At 45.9% G+C, this 26,326-nt stretch overlaps 1 protein-coding gene across 1 annotated transcript in view; it reads right to left on the reverse strand.

Annotated features, from left to right (window-relative positions):
- Nucleotides 1-5,528: 5,528 nt before the first annotated feature.
- The window catches only part of LOC133342630 (voltage-dependent calcium channel subunit alpha-2/delta-2-like), a 111,169-nt gene continuing 90,371 nt past the window's right edge, over nucleotides 5,529-26,326 (reverse strand). The window contains exons 31-40 of the mRNA XM_061551906.1: nucleotides 24,985-25,082; nucleotides 24,281-24,328; nucleotides 23,745-23,816; nucleotides 22,613-22,765; nucleotides 20,968-21,020; nucleotides 19,741-19,796; nucleotides 18,339-18,465; nucleotides 14,975-15,084; nucleotides 14,494-14,570; nucleotides 5,529-13,325 (exon numbers count right to left, since the gene is read on the reverse strand). Coding sequence (XP_061407890.1) covers nucleotides 13,209-13,325; nucleotides 14,494-14,570; nucleotides 14,975-15,084; nucleotides 18,339-18,465; nucleotides 19,741-19,796; nucleotides 20,968-21,020; nucleotides 22,613-22,765; nucleotides 23,745-23,816; nucleotides 24,281-24,328; nucleotides 24,985-25,082 — 911 coding nt within the window. The 3' untranslated portion in view covers nucleotides 5,529-13,208. The remainder of the gene's footprint in view (nucleotides 13,326-14,493; nucleotides 14,571-14,974; nucleotides 15,085-18,338; nucleotides 18,466-19,740; nucleotides 19,797-20,967; nucleotides 21,021-22,612; nucleotides 22,766-23,744; nucleotides 23,817-24,280; nucleotides 24,329-24,984; nucleotides 25,083-26,326) is intronic.

The following is a 26,326-nucleotide window of genomic DNA, read 5'->3' on the forward strand; positions in this document are numbered from 1 at the left end:
ACGCGTTTTGTAAATACAGAAGCGACTTCCCAGACCGACCCACCGCACCCCCCTGCCCCCCCCTCCCCTCCGCCTAACGTTTGAGTTTGTTATCGCAGGCACGGGCAGGCAGGGAGATGGGCCTGTTGGCGAGTGGGTGAATTAGGTAAATTGGCATAGGGGGCCGTCCATAAATGACGTCACGCGATTGTGGACGATTTTTGACCCCCCCCCCCCTCGTCATACGGCGTCACAAAAAGTCAGACCCCCCCCCTTCAAATATGACGTCACAAAGCTTTGCCCCCCCCCCCAAAACCATATTTCCATTTTTAAAATAAAACATGCTTCAAATCGCTTTAAACTATTGTCATTGTAGTGCGTATTTAATGTGGCGCTGCACTCTGATGTTGTAGGAGTGTCGTTATAACAATTAGTGTTGTTATAACAATAATATATTTATTTAAAGTTGCGCATTTTGACGTGACGTCACATTTCTCTTATAAATCTCACCATTCATCCTAAAGTCCCATCACAAGGGAGAAACACAAACAGGCAAAAAATATTGGACTATACAAAAACATATTCTTGGGTCTTTCGGGAAAGTCACGTAGATAGGTTCAAAGAAAATAACAAAAAACTACGACGTTTCGATCGCAACACAAGCGGTCGTTTTTTGGCGATCGAAACGCCGTAGTTTATTTTTTATTTTTTGTTATTTTCTTTGAACCTATCTACGTGACTTTACCGAAAGACCCAAGAATATGAATTCCTGCAGTCACGAAAGCTTAAAGTCAAGATTTATTTTAAAAAATTGGATTAAGTTTGATCATTGGTGTCAATGATACTATAGTGACGTAAATGAGTCACTAGGGTGTTCGTGCCAGCTCCTGTTACAGGAGTGCAACTGTGTGTCTGAAGCCTCTGTCTAGCACCAGAGTAAGTACGGCATTACTCTTTGGTTCTTTCGGTAAAGTCACGTAGAAAGAAAATAAATGAAACAATGGAATACGACGTTTCGATTGCAACACAAGCAACCGTCATCAGGTAGAACTAAATTTGAGAGAGAGATAAAACACAGACACGGAGACACACAGACAGACACACAAGCAGACACATAGAGAGAGACACAACATAGACCCAATGCCTCTGTGTTGAGGCCTTAAATAGAGAGAGGGGGGTTGGGCAGAGAGAGAGGTGGGTCTGCTGGGGCAGCTGATGGAGCAGAGAAATTAGCATGTCAATGAATCCACCCCGAAGCAACCGAGGGAGAGAAAATCGAATGGCCCTATGAGAGCCTGGCAAATTTTAGAGAGAGAAATAGGCAGTTTGAGAAAACAAAATTTTGCATATTTTTGGGGAAATGTAATGCAATTCAACACAGAGAGTGTGTGCCTCTGTGTTGAACACTACAATACCACTCATCATAATTATTGACTGATCTTGGATGCTGATGCTGCTTGCTTGATATGTGGATGCACACACACAGATACCTGTCAACCCCTTATCAGTGCCCTACCTCATTATAAACCAATTCCAACCTTATTGCTCAGCCCGTGCCCTTATAAATCTCAACGTTCATCCTACAAAGTCCCATCACAGGGGAGAAACACAAACAAATGTTTTTGCCCGTATTGAAACGGCTGTATGCCGTCTGGACCTGAACTCAATTTCCCTCGATAAGTGTAGTGAGTCCAACTGAGTGGCAAACGTTGTTCTTTAGAGGCAACACATTTATTCGAAGCATCAACACGTAACACACAGGGGTAACTGCCCCTTAACCCGATACAGCCTAGGGTGGTGGCCACCCAGCTAACTACACTATACGGAGGAGTTGCAGCTACGAAGGGTCTGACCCTCACTCGGGTCCCGACCACGTGTTGATGCCTGCAGAGCTTCCAGCTGGGAGGACGTAGAACTTCCAGCTTGTAGGACGTAGAGCTTCAGCTTGTAGGACGTGGAGCTTCAGCTTGTAGGACGTAGAGCTTCAGCTTGTAGGACGTAGAGCTTCCGCTTGTAGGACGTAAAGCTTCCAGCTTGTAGGACGTAGAGCTTCAGCTTGTAGGACGTAGAGCTTCCAGCTTGTAGGACGTAAAGCTTCCAGCTTGTAGGACGTAGAGCTTCAGCTTGTAGGACGTAGAGCTTCCAGCTTGTAGGACGTATAGCTTCAGCTTGTAGGACGTAGAGCTTCCAGCTTGTAGGACGTAGAGCTTCAGCTTGTAGACGTATAGCTTCAGCTTGTAGGACGTAGAGCTTCAGCTTGTAGGACGTAGAGCTTCAGCTTGTAGGACGTAGAGCTTCCAGCTTGTAGGACGTAGAGCTTCAGCTTGTAGGACGTAGAGCTTCAGCTTGTAGGACGGTAGCTTCAGCTTGTAGAATGCAGCGATCCCGTCCCTCTCAGGGACCCGCCTTATATCCCCCCATGGGTCGGTGCTGCTCCACCCCTGGCCCCGCCCACCTTCTGGAGCCTTCTAGCTCCCTCTCGATCCCTCTCGAGAGCTCTCCCCAGACACGTGATCACCCCCTAGTCCACCCACATGGGGGCCTCTCTGTGGACACTCCAGATCACGTGTCCGTGGGGTCAACCAAATGGCCCTCTTGAGCCGGCACCATACAGTGCCATCCCTGATGTCACTACACAAGTATACGGGATAAACCGTATGGGTTGACAGGTATGGATAGGTGTACGTGGCTGTGCGTATCTAGGTAGGGACGTGGGTGGATATCGGTAAGTTTTGCGAGTAGACGAGTGGGTAAATAGGTCGTTGGGGAGGTACGTGGGTATATCGGTTGGTGAACGGATAAATAGGGAGGCGAGTTAACTAGGTAGGTGAGTGGGTGTGTAGGTAGACGGGTGAGTAGGGGGGTGGGTGGTTGGATAATTTGAGTCACCATTATCTATCCTCAATGCGAACACTGACTTTTTTCTGGATCGTGGAACCAATTTTAATTTGTAACGAAGCCCACCTGTTCACTCACTGGGAACGGAGTGCTGAGTCTCACCATGGGGACGCACCAGCCCCACACTGCAATCCAATGGCTATGCTCATGTTGCTCCTAAGGGTTCCCGGATGCTTATAATTGTCTGAAGTCTCCACAAAAGCACTATTTGAGAGATCACGGGCAAGATAATTAAGCATCATTAAACGACGTTATATTAGAAAGTCGTAAAAATTGCAATTATTACATTGCCTGATGGGAACAAATCACGAGAGATTGCTGTCAGTACGTGGAAGCTATTCCTAATGTAGTCAAAATACTGCCATGCTCAATACACTGCTGCCCATGGGCGTTTACTCTTCAGACGCAGTGGTGTGCTTTTTAAAATCCTTTATATTAAGTTCGCTTGCTTGCTTGCGTGCTTACGACCGTGCAAATTATTTTGGTCGTTTTTTAACCCACTTCCCGTGATCCAATCGAGCTGACATTTTCCACACAGACTCGTTGTGCGAGACAATTAATGTTTGTGAACATTTTTTTGCAAAATTTTACACTTTTAAGGATTTTTTTAAAATATTTAATTACCAATTGCTTAATGCTGCCAGGCAATCTGACCCATAGGTGGCAGCCATCTCAAGCCAGAGGACGAGAGGACTCTAGCCGCCACGCATATAAAGGATTTATAGTGAAAAACTTTGTTTTTACGGGTTAATTTTTTCCTTTCATAAATCATGAACACTGGCAATTAATTACAGCAACAGCCAGGAAATGTCCTAGTCTGCCACTGCTTGGCGAAACGACCTCTACTGGAGAACCCATCGAGGAGCCATGTGACCTGTACGTGTGTGTATGTTGAACCTCTTTCGCACCGGAAGTGTGGGGGAATGACAACAAACAACAGGCAGTTCTAAAGAAATCAGTTTTCAATATATTTGAAAGTTGCGCAGATCTCAGTGGGCCCACACTAATATCGGAAGGAAGATCGTTCCGGACGGCCGCAGAAGTGCATCTGAAAGCGCGCGATGCAGTGATCGTCTTCGTTCGATGGCCAGCCAAAAAGCCGCTGCGAGGATGACCGGCGTTTGCAAGCACTTGTGTGTGTGAGAGATGAGTGCGACCCTTATGATGTATTCGTTCGGCAAACGGATGCCAATGCAGCTCGATGAGCACTGGACGGACACAGTCGGACCTTGCAGTACCTGTCACGACACGGTGCCTACTCTTCAATGCTCGCCAGGCGTTTTTTTTTAAAGGAGTGGGAGTACCCCCCCACACGTTACCGTTGCCATGGACGGCTGTCTGGAACCGACTCGGGTGCTCAAATTGCCCTTAAATCCAGTTGAAGGACAACTGGAACAGTGGCGTATAGTTGTTGTTTTTTTACCATTTTATCTGGCAACAAAACTGACACCTTTTTTTTACAAGGAGTCATGTTTGCATAGACCACAATACCTGCAGTCATAATGCAAACAAAAAACACAACTCTGATAATGTATGCACTGTCCTTGAAGTTGATTGGTCCACACCCGAGACAGCTTTTCTTAGAGCCTAGTCTCACAATGGTGTTGGACCAGATGACACCAAAAGGCGCACAACTCAAAGACAATGCACCGTCAGTAGTATGAGAGCTCGGGGTAAGCATTTACACCATTGGAAGCTCATTTGGCAGTAAAAAAATATGATCATTGGCTTTTTACCCTTTTATCTGGCAACAAAACTGACACCTTTTTTTATAAGGAGTCATGTTTGCATAGACCACAATACCTGCAGTCATAATGCAAACAAAGAACAGAACTCTGATAATGTATGCACTGTCCTTGAAGTTAGACTGCAGATATTGTGGTCTATGCAAACATGACTCCTTGTCTAAAAAGGTGTCAGTTTTGTTGCCAGATAAAAGGGTAAAAAACCAATTATCTTATTTTTTACTGGCAAATGAGGTTCCAATGGTGGCGTATAGTCGCTATGCTTGTGTGAGTTGCAGAGTTCACACGTGGATTGGACGTGTCTTTCCTCGAGATATTTCCGAGTAAAACTTTCCCAGAAATACTTGCACGTAAAAGGTCAAGACCACGCTGGTGACAAATTGAAATATTTGATGTAAAATTATGATGGTTATCGCTGCTTTCAACATTTTTTATTGACATGTTTGGGTGATGCATTTCCACTCCCCGAATGCTAACGTGGAAAAGCATGTGAAGCAAAATTTGGCCTGCACAATTTGGGACCCAGTCCAATTTTTTTGCCAGATTTAGTTGATAAAAAAAAAGATGTACAAGCAGTAACCAGGGGGAGGGGGGGGGGGTTAACGGGGCAAGGCACCCCCTGCCCCCATGCTTGTTATGCTACTGGCTGAACATATAGAAATGTTTCGATTTAAAGCTTTCGTGACTGCAGGAATTCATCTTCTTGGTTCTTTCGGTAAAGTCACGTAGAACGGAAATAATAAAATAAAAAAAAATTAAACATAATAAAATAAAAATGTAATATATTATGCTTTATTATTTTATTAGTTTATTATTTTATTCTTTTCCTTCTACGTGACTTTACTGAAAGAACCAAGAAGACATATAGAAATAGTTTGATGTAAATGATCAAGGGACACAGACAAGTTTCCGTCAGTATAAACACATGCAGTATAAACATATTTATTTACCGTTTCATGGAATACATTTAAAAGACGTATTTCAGTCACAGTCACTATGCTGTACAAACATTTTACAAAATGTTTTAATCACAATAAAATCATTACTCTCAAAAAATAACATTCCGAATTAAGCATTTACAGAGTTTGTTTTATTGGAACAAAACCATTGCATTATAAACCACATTGTTTAACCATACCATTACCTATAGGTTTCAAGGCAGTCATTCAGACCAATGAAGAGGAGAGCCATTCGACACACTGAAAAGCAACTGTGAAACTATAATCGTAGTAGTGCAATGATGGCTGATAGAGTCTTAGCAATACGTTATCTTATATACAGCGGAGAACAAGTTTTCCTTTTGGCATGACAACCCAACACGACTGCCTCCGAAGAATTCGCGATCTGACGTGACTATGTTAGCTCCGTCCATCACTGGCAATAAAGATACTGCACAACATTGCGTTTTCCAACCCCTTAATTTCATCAGTGTTGGTGCGAGCGGCTGGAAGGCTGTCACTCACGTGGTTTTGTGATCGTGATTTTAAAGTCTGGCTGTAAATACCCAACGATGCAAACGTTTAAAATTCGCCCGTACAATCACCACCTATCCACGCGATTCGCTAAACAATCTAAAAGTCAAAAAATGAGCGCGACTTTTAAAGGGCACAATGTCGAGTGTCGAGAACCATGCGCTCTTTATTTGGTGCCTGCTGGTTCACTCCTGTAGGGAATTTAACGCTCTGCAATAAGGATCGTGGAACTGAGCAGCAACGAGAGAAAATATATTAAGGGGAGGTTGGGGCAGGTGTATTGACAATGCAGCACTCACTCCCATGCCGTGGCATTGCTGTTCTTTCCCGGAACGTGAGGTTCCTCAGCGGTGGCGTGAGATGGAGGTCATCAATGGACTTCAAACTGCACGAATGCAATTTGCTGCTCACCTAAGTAAATAAATGCATAGCATTCACTTAGAGCTCGAGAGGTGATGTTCTTAATGGGCGGGGAGTGGGGGGGGAGGGACTTGACAATGCATTGTCTAGGAAGCTCTCATCAGATTTTAAGGGAAGCACCTGCCGAGGTTCAAGTAAAGACGCTCTGTCGTCGTCGCTTGGACTAATCCACCAAGCGACTATGCCATGGCGCACGCTGGCACGCTGCATTCGGTTTGGGCGTTCCAATTCGTCGAGGCAATGCGGTGGGAATGACGCGGTGAGCCGATTTGAATTATGAGCGGGTCGACAAAGTGGGTCTCTCTCGTGCGACTTGCACGAGGGAACCTTTTTACGGGAAGATGCAACTCTAAAATAAATAAAGCGTACGCAAGTTTTGCGTCCGGAGGGGCTTGTCTGACAAGGGGTTCTGTAGCTTTGTTGGTGGGAAACGAACTTTAAATCGAATCTGTTTCCCTCGTGGGCACAAAAGCGTGCTTCTTCAGAGTCAACTTAAATTCCTTCAGTTTTTTTCTTGTCTCACACATGAAGCTTCAAATGTACACGGTTTCATTTTTGATAGCACTTTTCATCTACAGCATCCCATCAGGATGCTTTACAGTGATCAAAACAAGAATAATTTAAAATCCATTTCCCTATCAATCCAGCAAAAAAAGACTCAAACACGTTCTTAAATTTGATTACAAAAAGATAGATTGTGCCAGCAGGCAATCCTGCTTCCCCAACAGGAGTTAGAATTGAGTTCTACGAGGCAAGGAACATCATTTTTCGTTGGACAATTCAGGACACGGAGGTCGAGATCGTACCTGAAACAGCTGTTTTTGTTTGGTTGTGACGGCCGTAACTGGATCTCCAACATCGTTACCAAGGGACACTAAAGCATATACCGCATATATAATGGATATGTAATGATGCATCGATTCAGAGAGATTTACGATCATGATACTAAATTGTAATCTTGCGCGTACGGATCATTTACATACAATTCAAATACGTTGTGTATAATTGGTTAGCGTCAGTTTTATTGGCGATCAATTGAGCTTAAAACCAAAAATTATCGAATTGAATCACGACCCTGATTCATCAAATTGCGAGGGGAACCAAATCGTTACGGGGCCTAATTATCATTGATTGTAATACTTATCTAAGGGCTTAATTTATCGCACAACATGGAGTAAAAACACAGGCCAAGATAGACAGGAGGCCATAACATCCGACAATTCCGTAGAAAGTTTGATACGCAGCTTAGGGTAATGCCTAGGTTGCTTCAAAATGATCTACCACCAAGTATTTGCAACTGCAGTACAATCATCGGGCGCAAACGCTTGGGATGTCCAGCGAAACGTTTCAAACACATTTGCAATGTTGTGGGGTAGTACACTTTTTTAACCATACTTGATTCGCTTTTTACAGCGCTCTATTTTGCATTCACTGTTTTCTTGTGTTTAACGCTCAATCTCATTATTCAATCATCATTATCATCATATCGTTTTTAAATAAGCACTTTAAAACGTGTTTTCAAACAATATAATTGTCAAACTATTTGATTTGAGAAGTCAAAGTATTATTCTCAATAGCGACTTACCAAATCATCATATACCTGTACATAAAACAGACTATCAAACCATGCCAACTCACAGCTTCACATTCAAGAAAGTCTATTACAAAAAATCACTACTATGAAAATACGACAGATGATGGCAAAATGATTCGGCAATAGCGTGCATTTGCATCACTTGACGGCTGGGAGCGGATGCAAGGCTATTTCAGTTAATCAGCAGCATAGGGGTAACAATTACCAGGTGTGTCGGAGGCCAATATGCCTTTTCCATTGGCACATCTGAGCCAAGCCAGTGTGGGGCCTTCACGGTACAGTCAGTTTTCCACGGTCTTTCTGCCAAGCCGAACCAGAACCACACCGTAAATACACAGGCCTGGCTCCGTGTCAAGCAGGGCCAGGGCTAATAATGCGTTCATTGCGTGTGCCACCTACACGTTATCTACGTGCATCTCCATTATTTCACTGTGTGTGGCATCAGCGGCACGCAATGGAAAAACAACCGGGCGGCCACCTAACCCACACTGGGCTGGCTCGGCAGGCACCCGGCACGGCTCGGTTGCACAGTGGAAAAATATATTTTAAAGGTCTGAGGAAGGAGGGGGGTTGGTGAAGAGGTGTGAGTCATTAATGAGGCCAATGCTGTCGGCTGTGTTTTATTTAAATGCCCATGCCACTTTGGCTGCTCAAACAAAGGGAGTCGACCAATAAAGAATGTTCTCAATGCAGTAGACGATTATAGGGTTTCAGGAGGGACCGATATGGGATGTTTGGCCAATTTGAGTAGTTCAACTTACACGATATAATTAATTTACCCGGTAAAGCCTCGTTAAGGTCTCACAGCTGGTCATAAGAATTATTTCCATTTTGGACGTTTGGTCAATAATTTTTTTTTCAGTTTTTCACGTGACAGGAAACCGTATTGCTTAAAAAAAGCCACGCATATGAGGGAATAACGCTCAAAGTCCACAGACAGATCAAGTAACCAACTTCCTACAGGCATCCTCTGCTGCTGCTGATTTGCTGGTGGGTGCCTCAACCACAGTGTGGCTTCAACTCGACATGATTCACCACCGCGACTCCACGAATTGCGCTTGGGGTTCGTGCTAAACAATGCAATGAGCAAAACATGGGCCCCGACAGATTGGACTCACCTCGTCACTGGCACCAGGAGTAATAAAACAAGGAGGCGGCGAGGGGTGTGGGGACCCTTCGGATGATCTGTTCAGAGAGGGAGCTGCCTGGCTCCTTACAAACAACCCCAGCCAAAGTCACGATAATAAATATGCAGACTGCCTCGGCTCTTTGCAGCCCAAAAAGTTTTCCGTAAAGCTGACAAACGTGCCCACTGCCGCAGCGCGTGTTGGTAAACTATTTGACGCCGGCGCAAGTTAGTGGGCAGATGCTGAATCGGTGGCGTAGCTGTCGAGTGGTTCAGGTGGTGCAAACGGTGCCCGGAAGGGCGGGGAAGAGAGCACGGACCGGAAGAGCCCAGGCACGGGGCTACAAAGGAGGGAGGCAAAGTGGACACGTGCCCCCGTATTTCACTCCTTGCACGAGGGGCACCATGCCAACCCGTGCTACGCCACGGCGCTTGGCCTAAACGTTATGGCAAAAAGTGGGGGGCCTTCAAAAGCAAGCCCCGCTGGTGTGTCGGTGCTCCGTCTGCCATTGACGGTAAAATGCGCGCCAATAAATAAATGCAGCCTGAAAATGTTACACTTCACAAAGGGCTTTAAAAAATACACAGCCCAAACCAAAAACGTAGCTTATAATGTAGAGTACAGCAATACAAATCAGCTTTTAAATTGATGAGTGAGGCAGTAAGGCTCTTTTCGTTGAGTTACGTATATTATCTACATTAGATATGCCAAATAAAATGATACGTTCCTAAGGTGTCAATACGCTTATATATGCAATAATAAGCAAGGCATTAAACAATCAAAAGGTTGCTGAGCAAAATATAGTATTTTTTTTCTTTTCTCCCATTTTCAGTAACCACAAGCAAGCAGAATTGAATTAAAACAGGCCAACCCATCCACGTACGACTAAATTTAAGATTGGCACAATAAAATCTTTACTTGAAACGGTGTAAGATATAGAGAGCTTTTGAAAGTAACCATGCGAACAGGTCACGGACTAAAAACTGCCACGCAGAGTTGTTTTTTTAAAGCACACACAATATTGCACGAAGGCAGATAAGGCAAAATCGAGTCTCACGAAGAACTACCGGTAAAAAAATCACACCACTCGCTTGTCAATCGACATATCGATATTAATTGAAGCGGCACAACGCCCAATGTTGTGCCGAAAATCGATAGATAGCATTTTACTTCCTGCCGAAGAGCCAAATAAATTCGAATGACAGTAACGAGTAAAGTGATTTCAGAAAGTTTATACAGCTCGTTATTTAAACGTGACGACATGCCAAATGTAAATAACAAAATAAATAAGCAGACAATACATCTGTCATCTATCCATCTCTTCAGATAAAAATGTTTTAAAGTATTTCTTACACAACCCATCAGCGACACGGGCATTCTGGGGAGTGCATCATTTCACCAGCATTTATTCAAGGCAAGCGAACCCTGGACCGAATTGAACATCAAGCGTCTCATCAACGGTCAGGCTTGCTTGAAACAATGCTGCTGAAACTGCCGGTGTTACAGGCAAGACCCCCCCCCCCCCCTCCCTTCAGGATTATGGGTCTTAGTTCGATGCAAAATTTTACAATAAAAACTGAAAACAATAAAAGACATATGAAGGAGACATTGCTTATTTATTTTGTTTATATCCTGCCAAATGTAAAAATCAGTGCGATACGCATCTCAAATACGCGGGATTCTTTTGCGTGGCTTTCTCGGTGCACCAACCTTCCACGAGCTAACCCCATTTTATTCATAAATAATCCCATCGATTGCACTCCTTATTGTGTACTTCACACATTCATAATCTTCAAAATAGATTACAAATAAAAGGGCCAGTTTGTGACTCTCCCAAAAGGAACAGCTAAAATTGCAGCAAATCAGCAGCGTACACGTCGCCTCTCTCATCCACAAAAATGTACATCAACAAAATGGCTTCTGTTGTTGTTTTTATGAAAACCGAGATGTGCGCGGGTGTGTTTTTTTTTTTAAACACAGGAGATACGAGTTGGCTTCCTTCTGTCAGCCAGCACTGCGAGGAGTGAGCCCCAGCATTAAGATATCTCTCTCTCCCTCTGCTCGCTTTGTAGAAACCCCGCCGCGCAGAACCGCGTTTCCGAAGAGAGCATCGCTTCGAAGAGTGGCGCTAATGATGCCCCCGTGCCCACAAAGTGTTATTAATAGACTCTCTGCGGCGAGTGGCAACAATAATAAAAATTCAGCAGGAAAATAAAAACACCAACAAGCAATCTCACCGAGGGATCCATTTCAAAGCAACGTTTGCAGGAAATAATTCCACTCATTCTCCCAAGGCAGGCCATATGAAAAAATAATGCGCAAGTTAAAGAGGTAACATTTCAAAGATGAGATTCGTATGTAGACGGGAAATGTAAAGGAGAAGCCACAGTCGTAACGCTATGCGTGCATGAGCGATGTTTGTCGCACAGTTCGTGGAAATCAAAGGATTTATTTAACGGCAAAAAAATGGCTTCTGGTGTTGTGAAATGTAATTAACATCACTAATTATTCAGCACAAAAGCAATTCAGTGCTTATCTTACATTAATGAGTTACTACTAAATTAACGTGCACTTTCCTGGAGGGGAGACTGTGCTACAAATTAGTGAAAGACACCAAGATGTGTCCCATAGAACGTGGGGTTGGGGGGGTGGGGAGCCTATTAATTACGATACCAGACTAGCCATCCACTGAAGCGATTAATTGAATGTAAATAATTAATTATTGTTGAATTACCATAATCCCTTGTTGGCCAACCAGTTGGCCATTTCTCGAACATCCCCAAAGCAGCTGTGAAGGGGGAGAGTGTGTGGCCAATTTTACGACACGTGGTCACGTGATCGCGAAGCCAAACAAAATCTCGTAACACAAAACAAAAACACTGACGGGCAACTTGGCTTTTTCGTACAGAAACGTCGATTCGTTCAGAAAAATTTCCGTGCAGGCAAAAACAAAATCTCCACGCATTTGACAAGCAACCAAATCTGTACGCCGATCAAATTGTCCGTTTTAATGGCCGGTCTCACAACGTAAAGTAATAGGCTTTAAAAACACCCCACTCGGCGCACGTGCAGACGTGTGCATGTAGCAACAATCCTCAAACACACACGCGCGTAAGTTGATGCTAATTGCTCAGAATGGTTTGGCAAAATTAGAAAAACTGAAGTTTCCATCGAGGTTTTTTTTTATATAAAATAAATTTCAATCGGATGATGGAAAAAAAAGGGAAAAAAAATCCGCCGTATTTTAAAACTGACGCAGACTCCTCGGCGTGGCGCACTAAACGCCCGTCGCACTCGTCCGGCAAACACGCGCTCACGAGAAGCCAATGCAAAAAGAAAAAGATATCGAACGTTGACAAAATATGCTGCAGAATGCAATGAAATCGACGGAAGAAAAAAATCACATTGTCCAATGCTGGGAACAAGGTGACGGCACTGTTCAAAAAGCCCTCTCGAGCTAAATTCGGGTCGGGGTCACATCACGGACAAAGCAGCCACGTGGTGAAGCGAGGACATCAATGGTCTCCGACTGATCGAGGGGGAGGGGAGAGGGGAGGTGTTCAGCGGGCGTTGGTGGCAGTGCGCGACGAGAGACTCACAATTCAAGGAACTGCCCTCCAATGGGCAATTAAGCACGTGCCAAAACAACACAGCCAAACAAAGGCATGCAGGCGCTTTAGACTCACGCGTGTACACACGTACACAACAGCCACGCGCACGCTTCAAATGCACGCACGCTCTCAGGCACGCCTGCACGCCAACGCACACCCTTTTTTTTTTTCGCGAGAACCATCGCGGGAACACCTCGGCTCATTGCGAGCCACTTCCGTCGGCCAGGCAAGCGCTGACAAAACACACACGCAGCAGCGCGTCAACAGCTGGGAGCGTCAATCCTGGGTTAAGGATGGGAGTGGGGGGGGGGGAGATTTTTTCCGGGGGGGACCACTGTGGCTCTGTGTTGACAGCAGAGTCCTCACGAAGGGCAGAAGTGGATGGGGCTGAACAGCCAGAGCGCCACCACTTGCAGACCGACCAGCGCCAGGAAACTTGGCTGCAGCATCGAGCCTCGGCCACAGTCCGACGTGTCCTCCTGCAAAACACCAACAAACAAATCCCAGCACCACGACCACCCCGACACACACGGTGACCATTGGTGACGCTCCGTGGATTACTCGAAGCTCTAAGCATGCATGTCTACGCTAAGGTAGGCATCCTGCTGAATGTAGTTTTCGCACGACGCACAGACGCTGAGTGCTTTGCAAATCCTATTCGTCAGGTGTCCCCCATGGCAGCCAATGTCCTCCAGCAGGTAGTTGTGGTACTACGAACCCAGCAGCTTGGGTTTAATTCCCAGTAATGGTGCACTGCAGTCACCAGTGATATCTGAATTCATCCTGGGCCTCCCCTATATTGATTCAGCCTTAAATGAGTACCTGGAGCAGTGTATAAATATCAGCACTGGGGAGGCAAATGTGGTTGGGCTTGCCGCTTGCCATACCACCTACCTCGCGCATGCCGGTTTACACCTTGAATGACTATGGGAGGAATCTTTTGCCACACTCCTACAGTCTGGTTTGTGATCCAGTCAAGTGGGCTGGATCCGGATGCCCTCCCCAAGCGTCGGTTGCTCAAGCGAGCGCCAACCACGCGCCGCGTGCGCGTGCCTCACTCGTGGCCCTCATCGCTAAACTCCAGAAGAGTGTGAGAGCCTCCAGCGTTCAGAACCACGCTCGAAAATAGCCGTGATGTCACGAGGTCATCGCGGAACGGCAACGTGTTCCTGCGCAGAGGTCAACCCTCGTGGCTGCGTTTTTGTTTAAATAAAACAAAAGACGAAAATTGGTAAGAAAGAAAAGTACACACGTGTGTTTTGGTCTTGGGACAAGCGCAATGATGTCGGATTTAGAATGGGCACAGAATTTGTGCAGCGAGTCGCTAACGGTAGGCAGAGCGTTTGTTAAACACTAGCACAGAACCCGTTGCTCTGCAATTGGAAATAAGAGACGGCTGTCATTTTCATACCCTTCTCACAATCCTGTGCTCGGAGAACTAAATGGCACGTGCTTTTTTATGCAGGAATAACATAGTGAGATAACGAAGGCAGGGGGCATGGGGGGGGGCATGGCTGGAGCCCATGGAGCAGCACTTTGGGGGCACAAAACGATGCCAAATCATTCATTGAAATGGTCCGGCACCGCTTTGGTTCGATCTCATTATCATCACGGGAACGCGGCGTTTGCCTCTGCGCAGCACGGTACCAGGATGTTGTAGTCGAAGCAGGAGTCCGGGCCCTTTCTGTAGCGCGGCGCGAGCTCGCACATGTTCGGGCCGTCCGCTGTGCGGGGGGTTCGTCAAGGAAGCTGGGCAAAAAAGCACCGCAAAGCAAATAGCGAAACGGGGGAGGGTAGGTGGGGAGTCTGCCACGCAACAGAGCCACCAGAAATAGTTTAACAAGGAAAAAAGAAACACAACTGGAACATTTGAAGAACTTTGGGCCACTTCAAGTTGCATAAATCACACCAGACCATCTTTAAGAATATAATGAGTCGGTGTAAAAGGTCAAAGGCTCCGATGGCCAAATGAAGGCGACTTATCAACGACTCTAAGAGCAGCGGGGGAACCATGCAATGCTGAGCTCTCCACAGCTCGGCTTCCTTGTGGTGTAACGCATCTCCCTTTCAGGAGAATAATCTGGGGAGGTGTGAACGCTGCCAGGGGACGCAAGGTAGCAAAGGATACACCTCTGCTCAGCCTGTATAAGAGGCCTGTTGTCGCACATGGGACACATGATCTTCTCCGAGACCACGAACACCAGGTTGGAGTTGGCCAGCTTCTCCGCGAAAAAGAACCTGCGGCAGAGAGTTCAGTCGGGAATTGAAGAGCGGCACTGCGGGCGAAGCGCTTGCGGAAGTTGAGCATCCACAAATAGCGAAGCGTCGAGGAGGGGCAATGCCACAACACTCGCCAAGATCATCGACTCAAATTTATACTCCCGTTAGTTGTTTTGTCGGATGTTTCCAAATGGCTTTTTAATTTACTGGAGTGCTGCTCCTTCGAATTCATCTACAGGATTAATTTGATCGCCTATACAGGAGTCTCTTGTATTCTTGGCTCTTTCGGTAAAGTCACGTAGAAGGGAAACAATAAAATAAAAAATATATAAAACAATAAAATTCTCACGAAGTTTTGACTGCAACACAAGCAATCATCACCTGATGATGAGTGCTTGCGTTGCAGTCGAAACGTCGTGAGAATTTTATTGTTTTATATTTGTTTAATATTTCAATTATTTTATTGTTTCCCTTCGACGTGACTTTACCGAAAGAACCAAGAATATGAATCCCTGCAGTCACGAAAGCTTTAAATCAGGAGTCCCTTGGTTAACGTTTGTAATCCGTTCCACGAAAAGTACTGTAAACCGAAATAACTGTTAATCGAAATAAATGAATTGCACGAGTATGCAAGAGCTGTTTCCACTGCCAAAACATAAAGCGTCATGTAAACAAAGCCAGTCAAGGTTTAAACGCCCATAAGTGGGCATCGCTGATTGGCTGACGCATGCTCAGCCCACTTATGAGTGCTCGCATTGGCCGAAATTGGCGCCCGCGTGCATAACGTAAACATATCGTTAATCAAAATTTGAACATTAGTCGAATCCATGGGGATCCCTATGAGAGGCGAAACCGTGAACAGATGTCACTTAACTGAGGGACTACTGTAACTATATAGGTCCTTTGAAACAAATCTATCCTCCTTGCCAACAGTATAAAAATGTACACATCCTCTATATTGTTATGAATAATTGCACCTAGCATGGATTGACTGTATTTTAAGTTCAAGTAAGCTACACACGATTGATTCCTTCCGATTACAGATAGTGAGAAGACATAAAACACTACATGCAACATGTAGAGCACAGTTCAAAGCACCTGGAATGGATATTCAAGAAAATAACGATTCCATCTTGGCACAACTGTTACTCAAGTTACATGAATAATTTCAGATTCGAATAATCCGAGTTGATTTCTCCTTCTGCTCGATGGAAACCCATCGATTTGAAGCCCAATCTAACGATCGCAGCAGTTCACACTAATGTCCACGACGGACCCACCAAAGGGACAAACACGTGGGACAGGGAATAAGCAATTCACACTTCAGAGACACGTTGCATAGCTTGCAACAAAAGCATGACTGCTCTTTGTCAATCCACTGCAGGATAAAGGGACTTACCACGTCCTGTCTATTCTATGACTTGCATACGTCATAGATAAGCCATGTGTTCAGGAGCTGAATTCCAATATCAATGTCGAGGTGTGCTCGCCACAAGAGGGCTTCACGAGAGAGTTTGTGTAGTTTTGCTATTCGTCTGTTGAAGGGGCGTAGACTACAGTGGTTCACTAGATATGGTCCACAGTATCGACCATGGGGGTCGTGTTACCAGACTTAACCACCACGCTGGTCAGTGTGGATTGGTGAAGGGGTTAGGGTTGGGCCAAGGACCAGTTTGTATATTGCTCGTCACCGATGTTAGACCTGGCCAGGAATCGAATTCAGATGGCCAGATTCAGAGCGCAGTGTGCTTACCCAATGTGTTGGCGCTCTGCTTGCCATACAGATTGCTAAGTAAATGTGGTTTCTCTGTGTGCCTATGTTTTGTCTTTCTCTATGTATCTCTGTGATATCTGTCTCTACTTATATGTCTGTCTATATGTCTCTGGTTCTGTGTTTTATCTCTCTCTCAAATTTAGCATTCTCAGGAAGAACGTAATCAACCAGGTAGGGTGTTGACTGTTATGTTATCCGACTCTCTGTTGTATTACATTACATTTCTAAGTATACTAGATTTGTGTTTCTATTTCATTTATACCTGATGATGATTGCTTGTGTTGCAATCGAAACGTCGTATGCTAGTATTTAATTTATTATTTTATCTTTATACGTGACTTTACCGAAAGAACCAAAGAGTGAGTGGCAAAGAGGCCCCAGAATCTTGCCACCACGGGTGAAGTAGTACAGCACCTCCCACGCATTCAAATCGTTCGTATTATCCCTTGGGCTGCTGGGGACCCCGCATTGCTCATGCAGAGTTTAAAAAAGGAATTTTAAAAATTCAAAGCAAACCTCTGCCTGTGGCGGTAGGACACCGCGACTCGAGATTGCAGCAGAGGAAGAACAAAAAAAAGCACCTGCTGGGGGCCGACCTCCGCAGTCAGGAAGAGTGGGTTGGGAAACCGCACGTGTGGGCGCACCATCGTGAGTCAATGCCATTGCCTCCCGCGAGTTTTCTGTAGCTCGCCAGTCATTGTTTTGCGAGAGCCCAGTTTTGTTGTCCTTCCCCAGCACCTGCGATTAGCACGGCTGGCTACGTACGGTGTGGCAGAAGTTCAACACGCGTACAGGCCAAATGGCCCCTCGGGATGTTCTCCAGGTAGAGGGCCCTTCCACCAAGCAGTGGTCGGACGAGGACGTTTGCTGGCTGCTCGTGTAATTTAATTGCCAGTGTTCATGATTTATGAAAGAAAAAAACACCACTGCATCTGAAGAGGAACACCTACGGGCAACATAGAGACAAGCAGACTACTTTGAGACTGTAAGGGCTTTCTGCGTGCGTCGTCCAAGCGACCCTGAGCTTACTTTTTACCCACATCAGAAGCAGTCCCACTCTTTAGCACCGTGCGCTCCTGAAAACGATGCTGCAATTGCTGTCATAATTATGAATAGCCCTTTGGTCAATCCACTGCTGGATGAGGGCCTACGTCACACCGGCCATGTGGGTTGCGAGGGTTAATTCAACTCCACCGTGCAGTTCAATGAAGGTTGGCAAAGGCGGGTAAGCATACACGTGGCAGCATAAAATCACAGTAACAACAATGAACGTTGCTGCAGCTACCCCTTCGCCAACTACCACGAAACCCGACTATGCCTGACGACACTATTCGGGGCATTGCGGTCGCCCATCAAAGCACCGCAAATCCAGACTCAACCCTACTCGGCTCTCCGAGGTTTGACGAGGTGGGGTGCGCATTCCGGGCGATTTCGTCACTCGCGTGCAGGGGCGACTCCACGCACGGGGGGTCAACTCGTGCGCAGGTGAGCAGCTGACCTGGAGCAGTTGCCACAGTCCATGAGCTCCTGGAAGGTGGTTTTGTTGTTGGGGAAGTAGTACTGGGTCTGGAGGGTGATGCAGCTGACCTTTTCCTTGTAGTTGGCCCCATCCGCATAGCTGAACTCTGGAAGGGAAAAAAAAGTGGCATTACATTTCCGTTGCCCGTATTGCGCGAGGGTTTAAGACATAATTACTTCTGACATTTTGAATCCCACTCCGTCATCACTCCCTCCACCTCCCCCCCCCCCCCCCCGTTTGTTAATTTGTGTCTCAATATACCTGGCAGCTGTGTAATACCACAGAGCTCCCCCCTCCCTTTCTAAAGGTCTCCATGACACGAGAAGGGGATTCATGGGAATCCTTTTTGGCAGTGTTCACCAGCAACAAATTTGGCGCAACTATGGAAAATGAGGGGCAACTTGCTATGGCAGAGGCAATGGCATTGCCTTTGGGTTTATTTTCCGTCATTAAAATGTTTTAGTTTTAATGGCATGTGATGAAGGCATATGCAAGCGATACAAATTGAGTGCCTGCGGTGTGGATAATGAGGTTTATTGAAATGTTCTTTCACCAAGGGCATTGCCCTGCTAATCTACATAAAGTAGTTCAAAATGTTAATTTGTTAATCTCACGCAATGACACCGACAGCATTATGATAATATATATGGTAAAAAAAAGTTAAATATACATATAGACCACTTCATAATAAAGTCACCTATTTGTAAATGGGTCATGCGATGGCATTGGTTAGTGGTGATGGTTAGTAAATGACACTATGACCTGGCAACCGGAGTTAATTTCTGGCCAAGGATAATTCATACGAAACACCCTTTTCGTCACTAACACTGCCTCATGAGGAAAAGTAAGGGCCATTATTGCCTACAAGATCAGCCTATTATTTTTTTTGTTTCGATAAGCCAGTGTTAACGACAAACAGGGTGGAGGGGTGAGTGGTGGCACAGTGCTTAGCAGACTGCACTTTTACCCCAGCGACCCATGCTTTTTTCCCCAACCACGAAAAACATCCAGTGGTGAGTGGCTATCTCAGCCAGCCCTGGTCACCCCTTTCCACTGACCATCAACCCACACCGACCAGCATAATAAAGTATGATCTAACAACCCTCCACGACGAAAAGGCATGGAGGGAGGGCCTTCGTCCAGCAGCGGATTGACAATATCAAAACATTACTTATTCACGTGTTTAAAATTGAGCGATGAATTGTTAATACGCCTGCGGCTGGCGGCAACCAACAAGCCCAGCTGTACGGCGGCTCATGGCTCGCAGCTGTGGCCATTGACGCGACGCCAAAGGCTGCGTTATTTATCGACGAGATGGTGCAGAGACGCAGCAGCGACCGGGCGGTGCGGCGGCGGCAGCGTCGGCGTGCAGGTGACACACCTGCACTGTACCACGTCTGAAGGGTGAGCGAGTAGAACAGCTGCTGCAGCAGAGACCTGCACAGGGTAGGGAACAGGTCAGCGGGGCGCACACGTCGTTACTTATCGCCGCAGGTGTAATGGCGCGTCGATTCATTGATCACGAGTAATATTGCTTCGCTCGTGAGACGCGGGTTGAGCCACGTGCGTAAGAATGGATTAGTTTCGATTCGATGTTTGTATTGAGTTCATATGTAGTATGTAGCCACGAATGACTGATAGCATTCACCACGATGTAAAAAAGTAGAAAGCGATTTTTCACTAAATTGCCACCCTGAATCATGACAACTCATGAGAATAAAGCAAGCGAATTGGTATAATTATACCGATATACACGTGCAAAACTCAACAGGTCTGACTTTTTTTATTGATTATTTTCCCCATCAGTTTACTGAAGTACACCTAAAAAAGAACAAGTTATTTTGAAATAAATTATATAAACTAACAAAAATATAAATACACAACATTAACATTGAATGACTAATACTATTCCATAAAAACAGAGCCCACAATGTCCATTTATTATAATTATCCTTGTTAATCCAGGAAAGCCTCACCGAGTCTCAACTCTTTTTCAAGAGAGACCAGCCAAGATTTAGAAGTGTCGGAACGATGTTGCTTTGCACAATCCCAGAGGAAACCCCATGCAGAACAGCGGGAGGAGTAGTGCATACGAACCCCAGACAGAAAAGCGCCCCAAGCCGGGAAGCGAGAACGAGCCCTTCTTACGGTGAGACATGAGCTTTACCACTGCGTTGCCCTGCTGCCCTGACAGGCGATAATGGAATACTAAGTATGCTTCTAGATTTGAAGCTTTCGTGACTGCAAGGATTCATACTCTTAGGTTTTTTCGGTAAAGTCACGTAGGTAAAAAATAAAATTAATAAAAGTTAAATAAAAATCACGACGTTTCGGAGGCAACACAAGCTTCCGTCTTCAGGTGGAACCGTCACAGCACGCTTGCTGTATCATTTACTTGATACAGCAAGCGTGCTGTGACGGGAAGCTTGTATTGCCTCCGAAACGTCGTGATTTTCATTTTACTTTTATTAATTTTAATTTAATTTTTATTTCTTACCTACGTGACTTTAACGAAAAAACCTAAGAGTACTAAGTATGCTATCGCATGAGTAGCGGCGACCCCCGATGTGCATTGGTCGTAGGCTCGGTGGTGTGGTAGGGGCCTTACCAAGCAGCCGCTGAAGCCAGCCATGCGACGTTCAGCACGTCCGAAATCCTCGGCTGTGAATATAGAGGGGTCATTAAAAAAAAACATATTAATATAAAAACGCACATGTATGCGACTCCCTTTAATCATTCACAAGCACATTTTAGGCGAGAGTGAAGTTAAATAGATCCCGCACGTGGATTAACTGTGCTCGTGCTCGATAAAAATTAGATGAGTGACCGCAAAGGCACGATTCTGCCTGTAGACACAATGTGCCATGAATGGAAGCTGCCCTCTGTAGCCCATTACACCTTTTCTACTTCCTGTTGTCCAATCATTTTGAAATTTTGCAAACGTATTTTACATGATGAGACCTCCTTTGCCATCAGCAAGATCTAGTAATAGGTTTGTACCCTTTAATCTGGCACCAAAACAGACACCTTTATACAAGGGGTCATGTTTGCAATAACCACAACACTTGCAGTCAAAATGCATACAAAAAACACAACTCTGATAAGGCATTGTCCTTGAAGTTGTTTGGTCCACACCCTAGACGGCTTTTCTTAGAGCCTAGTCTCACATGGTGTTGGACCAGATGACGCCAAAAGGCGCACAACTCAAAGACAACGCACCATCAGAGTATGAGAGCTCGGGGTAAGCATTTACATTGAGACCTATAAGAGTCAGCTGGGTGATGCAGAGGGGTCAGAGCAATGAGCCAGTAACTTTCAAGTTCTGGGTTCAAGTCTCGGTTTCAGACACCCGTACAATTAAACTGGATTCTCAAGCAAATGCAGTTTGCGGAATCAGCCTTGTCACCAATGACTGCGCCAAAAAAAAAAAACCTCACATTAAATTTGGGGTTTTCGTTTGAATTGCTTAAATGCCATCAAAGATCTGTCTCATAACAGAGTAGCATATGTGAGAAAGTGTGCCCCCTATTATATAAATAGGATTCGGCAATGCACGTATAATCTTTTTTAGAGCATTTAAATGCAACTTCTTCTCAAATAAACAGTACAAAAATACGGGGAAAATGTGCACGAGGGGGATGCAAGGGAGGTAGTTACATTAGTTAAATAACAGACGATTCAAATGACTTCATACGTAGGGGACAGCCAGTCTTAAACAGAGAAGAGAAAGATCTTGGGGCCTGTACTGAACAGGGGTAGGGAGTCGAGCAGCAGGGATGGCTGGGGCAGGGGGGGATTTCGGACCACAAGGGCAGCAGCAGAGGAATGACCTCCCATTGAAGAGCGAATCATTACATGCGTATTCATGAGGCTTACAAAGTTCTATATCTGAATGTATATGCAAAACAGCCCAATTACACATATACATGAAAATGTCAAATTCCCATGTTGCGTTCACGATTGTAAACCTCCCACTGACCGAAGCAGGAGGAGGATTTCTCCACAACTCTGGCTGTCTGCCTGATGGTGCTAGTTGTAATTACTGGCGAAACGTCGTACTCGAATTGTAAATGTTGTGGGTTTACTCTCAAACACATCGGTGTGCTGAACGAGTAACGAATTGGCACGTTTTGTTTAAGTGACAGACCATACTAATTGGATGTGTCGGGTGGTGGCGGGTTCAACCACACATTAATATTCACGTGATCTAACCCGAAACCCTCGATTATGAACTCCCACAAGGCCACACTTACGATAGCGATGGATCTGGGCGCCGCTCCCGCCTTTTGCTCTTTCTCGGGGTCGCAGGTCGACTGATAGTCGTACGACTCGACTTTGGCGAACAGAGACACGTTGTACAGAGCGCGCATCAAACTCGGGTCCACGACACCAAAGAATTCTCCGACCTGCAACACAAAGCAGACCCTTTGTCAACTTGGCACACGCGCGGATCACACTACTATTGATTTCCTGAAATGGTGTAAGTCTGTGTGCAACTGGACAACACAGAGTGGTACGAGAATTGGCGACGCAACAACATTCTACGAAAAAAGAAACGCTCCTTTTCAGAACGCAAGCTTGCGTTTCGATAGATGATAATCTGGCACGGAGAGCAAACAAAACACCTTCAATGGAACTATCAGTTGTAACTGCTGACGGGTGGCTGAATTGCAATACAATTTGTTTTCATCACCCTACTTAATTAAACATGTTCAACATTCTCTACGTTAAAACTCTAGATCCAAGAGCGGTACACGAATGAGCCTCCGTGAATACGGCCACAGTGGTGAGATTATGAAGGCACTGCCACAGCCAGTTACTGCATTTTCAGTATTCATGACAAGGGTTTTTTTTTCCCCCCCAGAAGTCAACTCGGAGTCGCGAAGGAATCCCAGACAAGCGGGAAATGCTGCATCCGCACGGCGAGCCAGCGCCAATGATAGCCCAAGTTCAGCGGTCATCTGTACACCAAGATGTTTTCAGCCTGTTACTTAGTATTTATACGTGGCAATCAACCGGAGCAAAACCCATGGTGTGCGAGGGAGAAACACTCAATCCGATACAGATGATACGAGTTCACATTCTGCTGTACCGCCTTCTCCTGGCAAGCCGGAGTAAGGCACCTCGAAGCCCACAAGAAGGGAGTTTGCGACATCCGTGCGATCCAACAACCCTCGCTGCCTCCAGTGCTGGATCACAGGCCATGTGCATAGCCACCACCGTCCGGCTGAATCCATAACCCCGTGGATTTAGACCGTCAGCCTTCACCTTTACCGAGAGCTCAAAATGTAGTGTTCCATTGGCAAGCGCAGTGATTATATAGTGCATGTGAGACAGTGAAGTGTGGGGCAGCATTTTGTGGAGGGGCAGGTCCAAAGTTTCCACCTTTTTCTCTTGGTCTTCTTGATTGGACATTATGAGGAACCCTCCATCATCCAGGATGACACACTGCAGCTCCTAAACATACCACACAAAGACAAAAAAACAAAGATTCCCCCCGTATAGCCTTAACAGACTGTTGGGGTAGGTGCTGTTATCGGCTACCGATGAAGGCTGGCACAGTACACAAGGGGGTGGGGGTGGCCAACACCATGCCAAACCGCCTTTGTCTCCCCAGCAGCACAACGCAACAGGTAATCATTTGAGGCTGAGTCGACCTAGGGGAGGCCCATGACCGGTTCAAATAATCATCGCTGGTGTTGGTGGCCGTGAGCGGGAATCAAACTTGGGTCGCTGGGTTCGTAGCGCAGCGTAGCGCTAACCGCTACAATACCACACACACATTGTAGCCTCTGAGCATACAGCACACATAATACCACAACATACAAACCGTACACAATATAAAAAACATGCCTTGCATTAATGAGGTACACCCCTATGATCCCAGCGCATAGCATATTTGAAATAGATTGAGCACATACCTTGCTGGACAGATCGCAGTCCATCTCACAGCTTCCAAGACTGTCACACTGCAAATGTCAAAACATAAAAATGGTTTACATTTAAGAACACACAAGCAACTAAAGAGATAATTGTAAACCGACGTCTTCAATTTGTGTATGCGTTGTAAACAATGGAGGTTTCACAAGGACCCCTCCAGCCACACTGGATTCGCTGCCATTCACCACGATGCTAAACAACATCGTTACTGCTTAATTAGATTACTCCATCAATAGCGGGTGTTGCGATATGCACAGATTATTTGTACACACTCACACATTTAAGAACTAGCGCTATTTTTACCGGTTCTATCTCCGTGTAAAGAATAGTGGATTTGTGCCAATCAGCTCCTCAGAATCGGTAACATGAAATAATAATTCACGTCACTGTGAAAAACACAACAGAATAAATAAACAGACAAGATGCTTCCATCATATATCTGTCCCTCCACACAGCATAGTATGTTTTACACTCCTTATAAAGCACAAGGCCTTCTGGGAGTTGACGTTTAATGAATCAATGCTGCCGAAATTATTGCATTCTCAGATGGCCTTGTGTGGTGGACGGGAGCTGTGAAACAAACGTTTTGTATACTTTATACGCAGGGAGGAATACACAAAGCATTTGCTGTGCCTGTCCCCGTTATTGTGAGAATCGGTGGGCGAGGGGGGGGCGAGTCGCTCACGTTGCTGCTGCGCTTGCTGCGGCCCTCCCCCGTGTGGTTGCTGGCCAGGAGCTTGAACTTGGCCGTCCAAACCTCCAGCTCGAGCTTGACTCCAACCACTGGGAAACGAGGAAGCCGAGTGCTCGGAGAAAACGCGTGCATACGAGGGGACGCAACGACCCAGAGCCCTACATGGTTCAACGATGTGTAGTGACATAAGAGGGGAGGGGCTGCTGGGGGCTCTGGGACCCTAGGCAACCCAGACGCGTAAGCCCCTTGGCGCCAGGCGCTGGGACCCTAGGCACCCCAGCCAGTTAAGCCCCTTGGCGCCACCAACGGGGAGGGGCTGTGTGTGCTCTGTGGGATATCTGGGGGCGGACACAACCCCACCCCTCGTTGGGGACGAGGCATAAAAGGGCAGCTCCCTGGCCGATCAGGGCCAGTTGTAGCTCAAGACCCAAGACCCAAGACCAGCAATCTGAGAACCCTGGGACGCTGTGAGGGCCAGTAGGTGGGACTCTGGAACTCCCGGCTCTACGTCCTTGTGAGGGCGAGTTCCAGAGCGTAGCCAGAGTAGTGTATCTAGGCTGTGTACCTAGGCTGTGTACCTAGGCTGTAACAGAGTATCAGGACTGTTGGAGTGTTGTTGGATTGTAATAAAGAAGTTACCTCTACAAGGGTCTCCGGAACCCATTACAGATGTATAGTAAACGATTCGAGTGTAATGTATACACCAAACACATTTGACAGCCTATTGAAAAAAAAAAGAACTGTTGAAAATGATCGTGCTTTGTATGTAATCATTAAGATAATCTCAATAAATAATCGTCAAATATTTATCCACTGCCAGATGAAGAGCTCCCCATGTTGTGTTTGTCAGCGGGGTTGTTTGGCCATACGTCACCATGCTGATAATCGCGGGATGATGAAGGGGGGGGGGGTGTCAGGACTGGTTCTGATATCACTCACCACTGATGTTAGCCGTGGCCAGGAATTAAACTCCAGTTGCTGGTTTCAACGTACAGAACGCTAATCGCTGCACCACCACTCCGACCCCCCATTTATTAGAAAGGTTATGAGACGATTATGTAGTTACTGCTTTCAATAATTTCGTACAATTATCAGCTTAGTTAAAAAATATTACAAAACATGTTTTACAGCCATCTAGAGGAAAGATCTGAATGCTTCGGTCAACTGGCCTTGAATAAACTGGGCTCCTTTATCTAGGAAACCTTCACCGAGTCCCATGACTTTTTCAGGAGAGTCCTTCCAAATTTGTTTGCGGTTAGCGGGGGGGGGGGGGCGGCCATTGCTGTTTACATTCCAATCGGTAACTTTGGAGCGACGACTGCGGCACGCAACG

The sequence above is a fragment of the Lethenteron reissneri genome, chromosome 15, assembly GCF_015708825.2.
Source record: "Lethenteron reissneri isolate LAM-NWPU_2019-01 chromosome 15, ASM1570882v1, whole genome shotgun sequence".
Taxonomy (NCBI): domain Eukaryota; kingdom Metazoa; phylum Chordata; class Hyperoartia; order Petromyzontiformes; family Petromyzontidae; genus Lethenteron; species Lethenteron reissneri.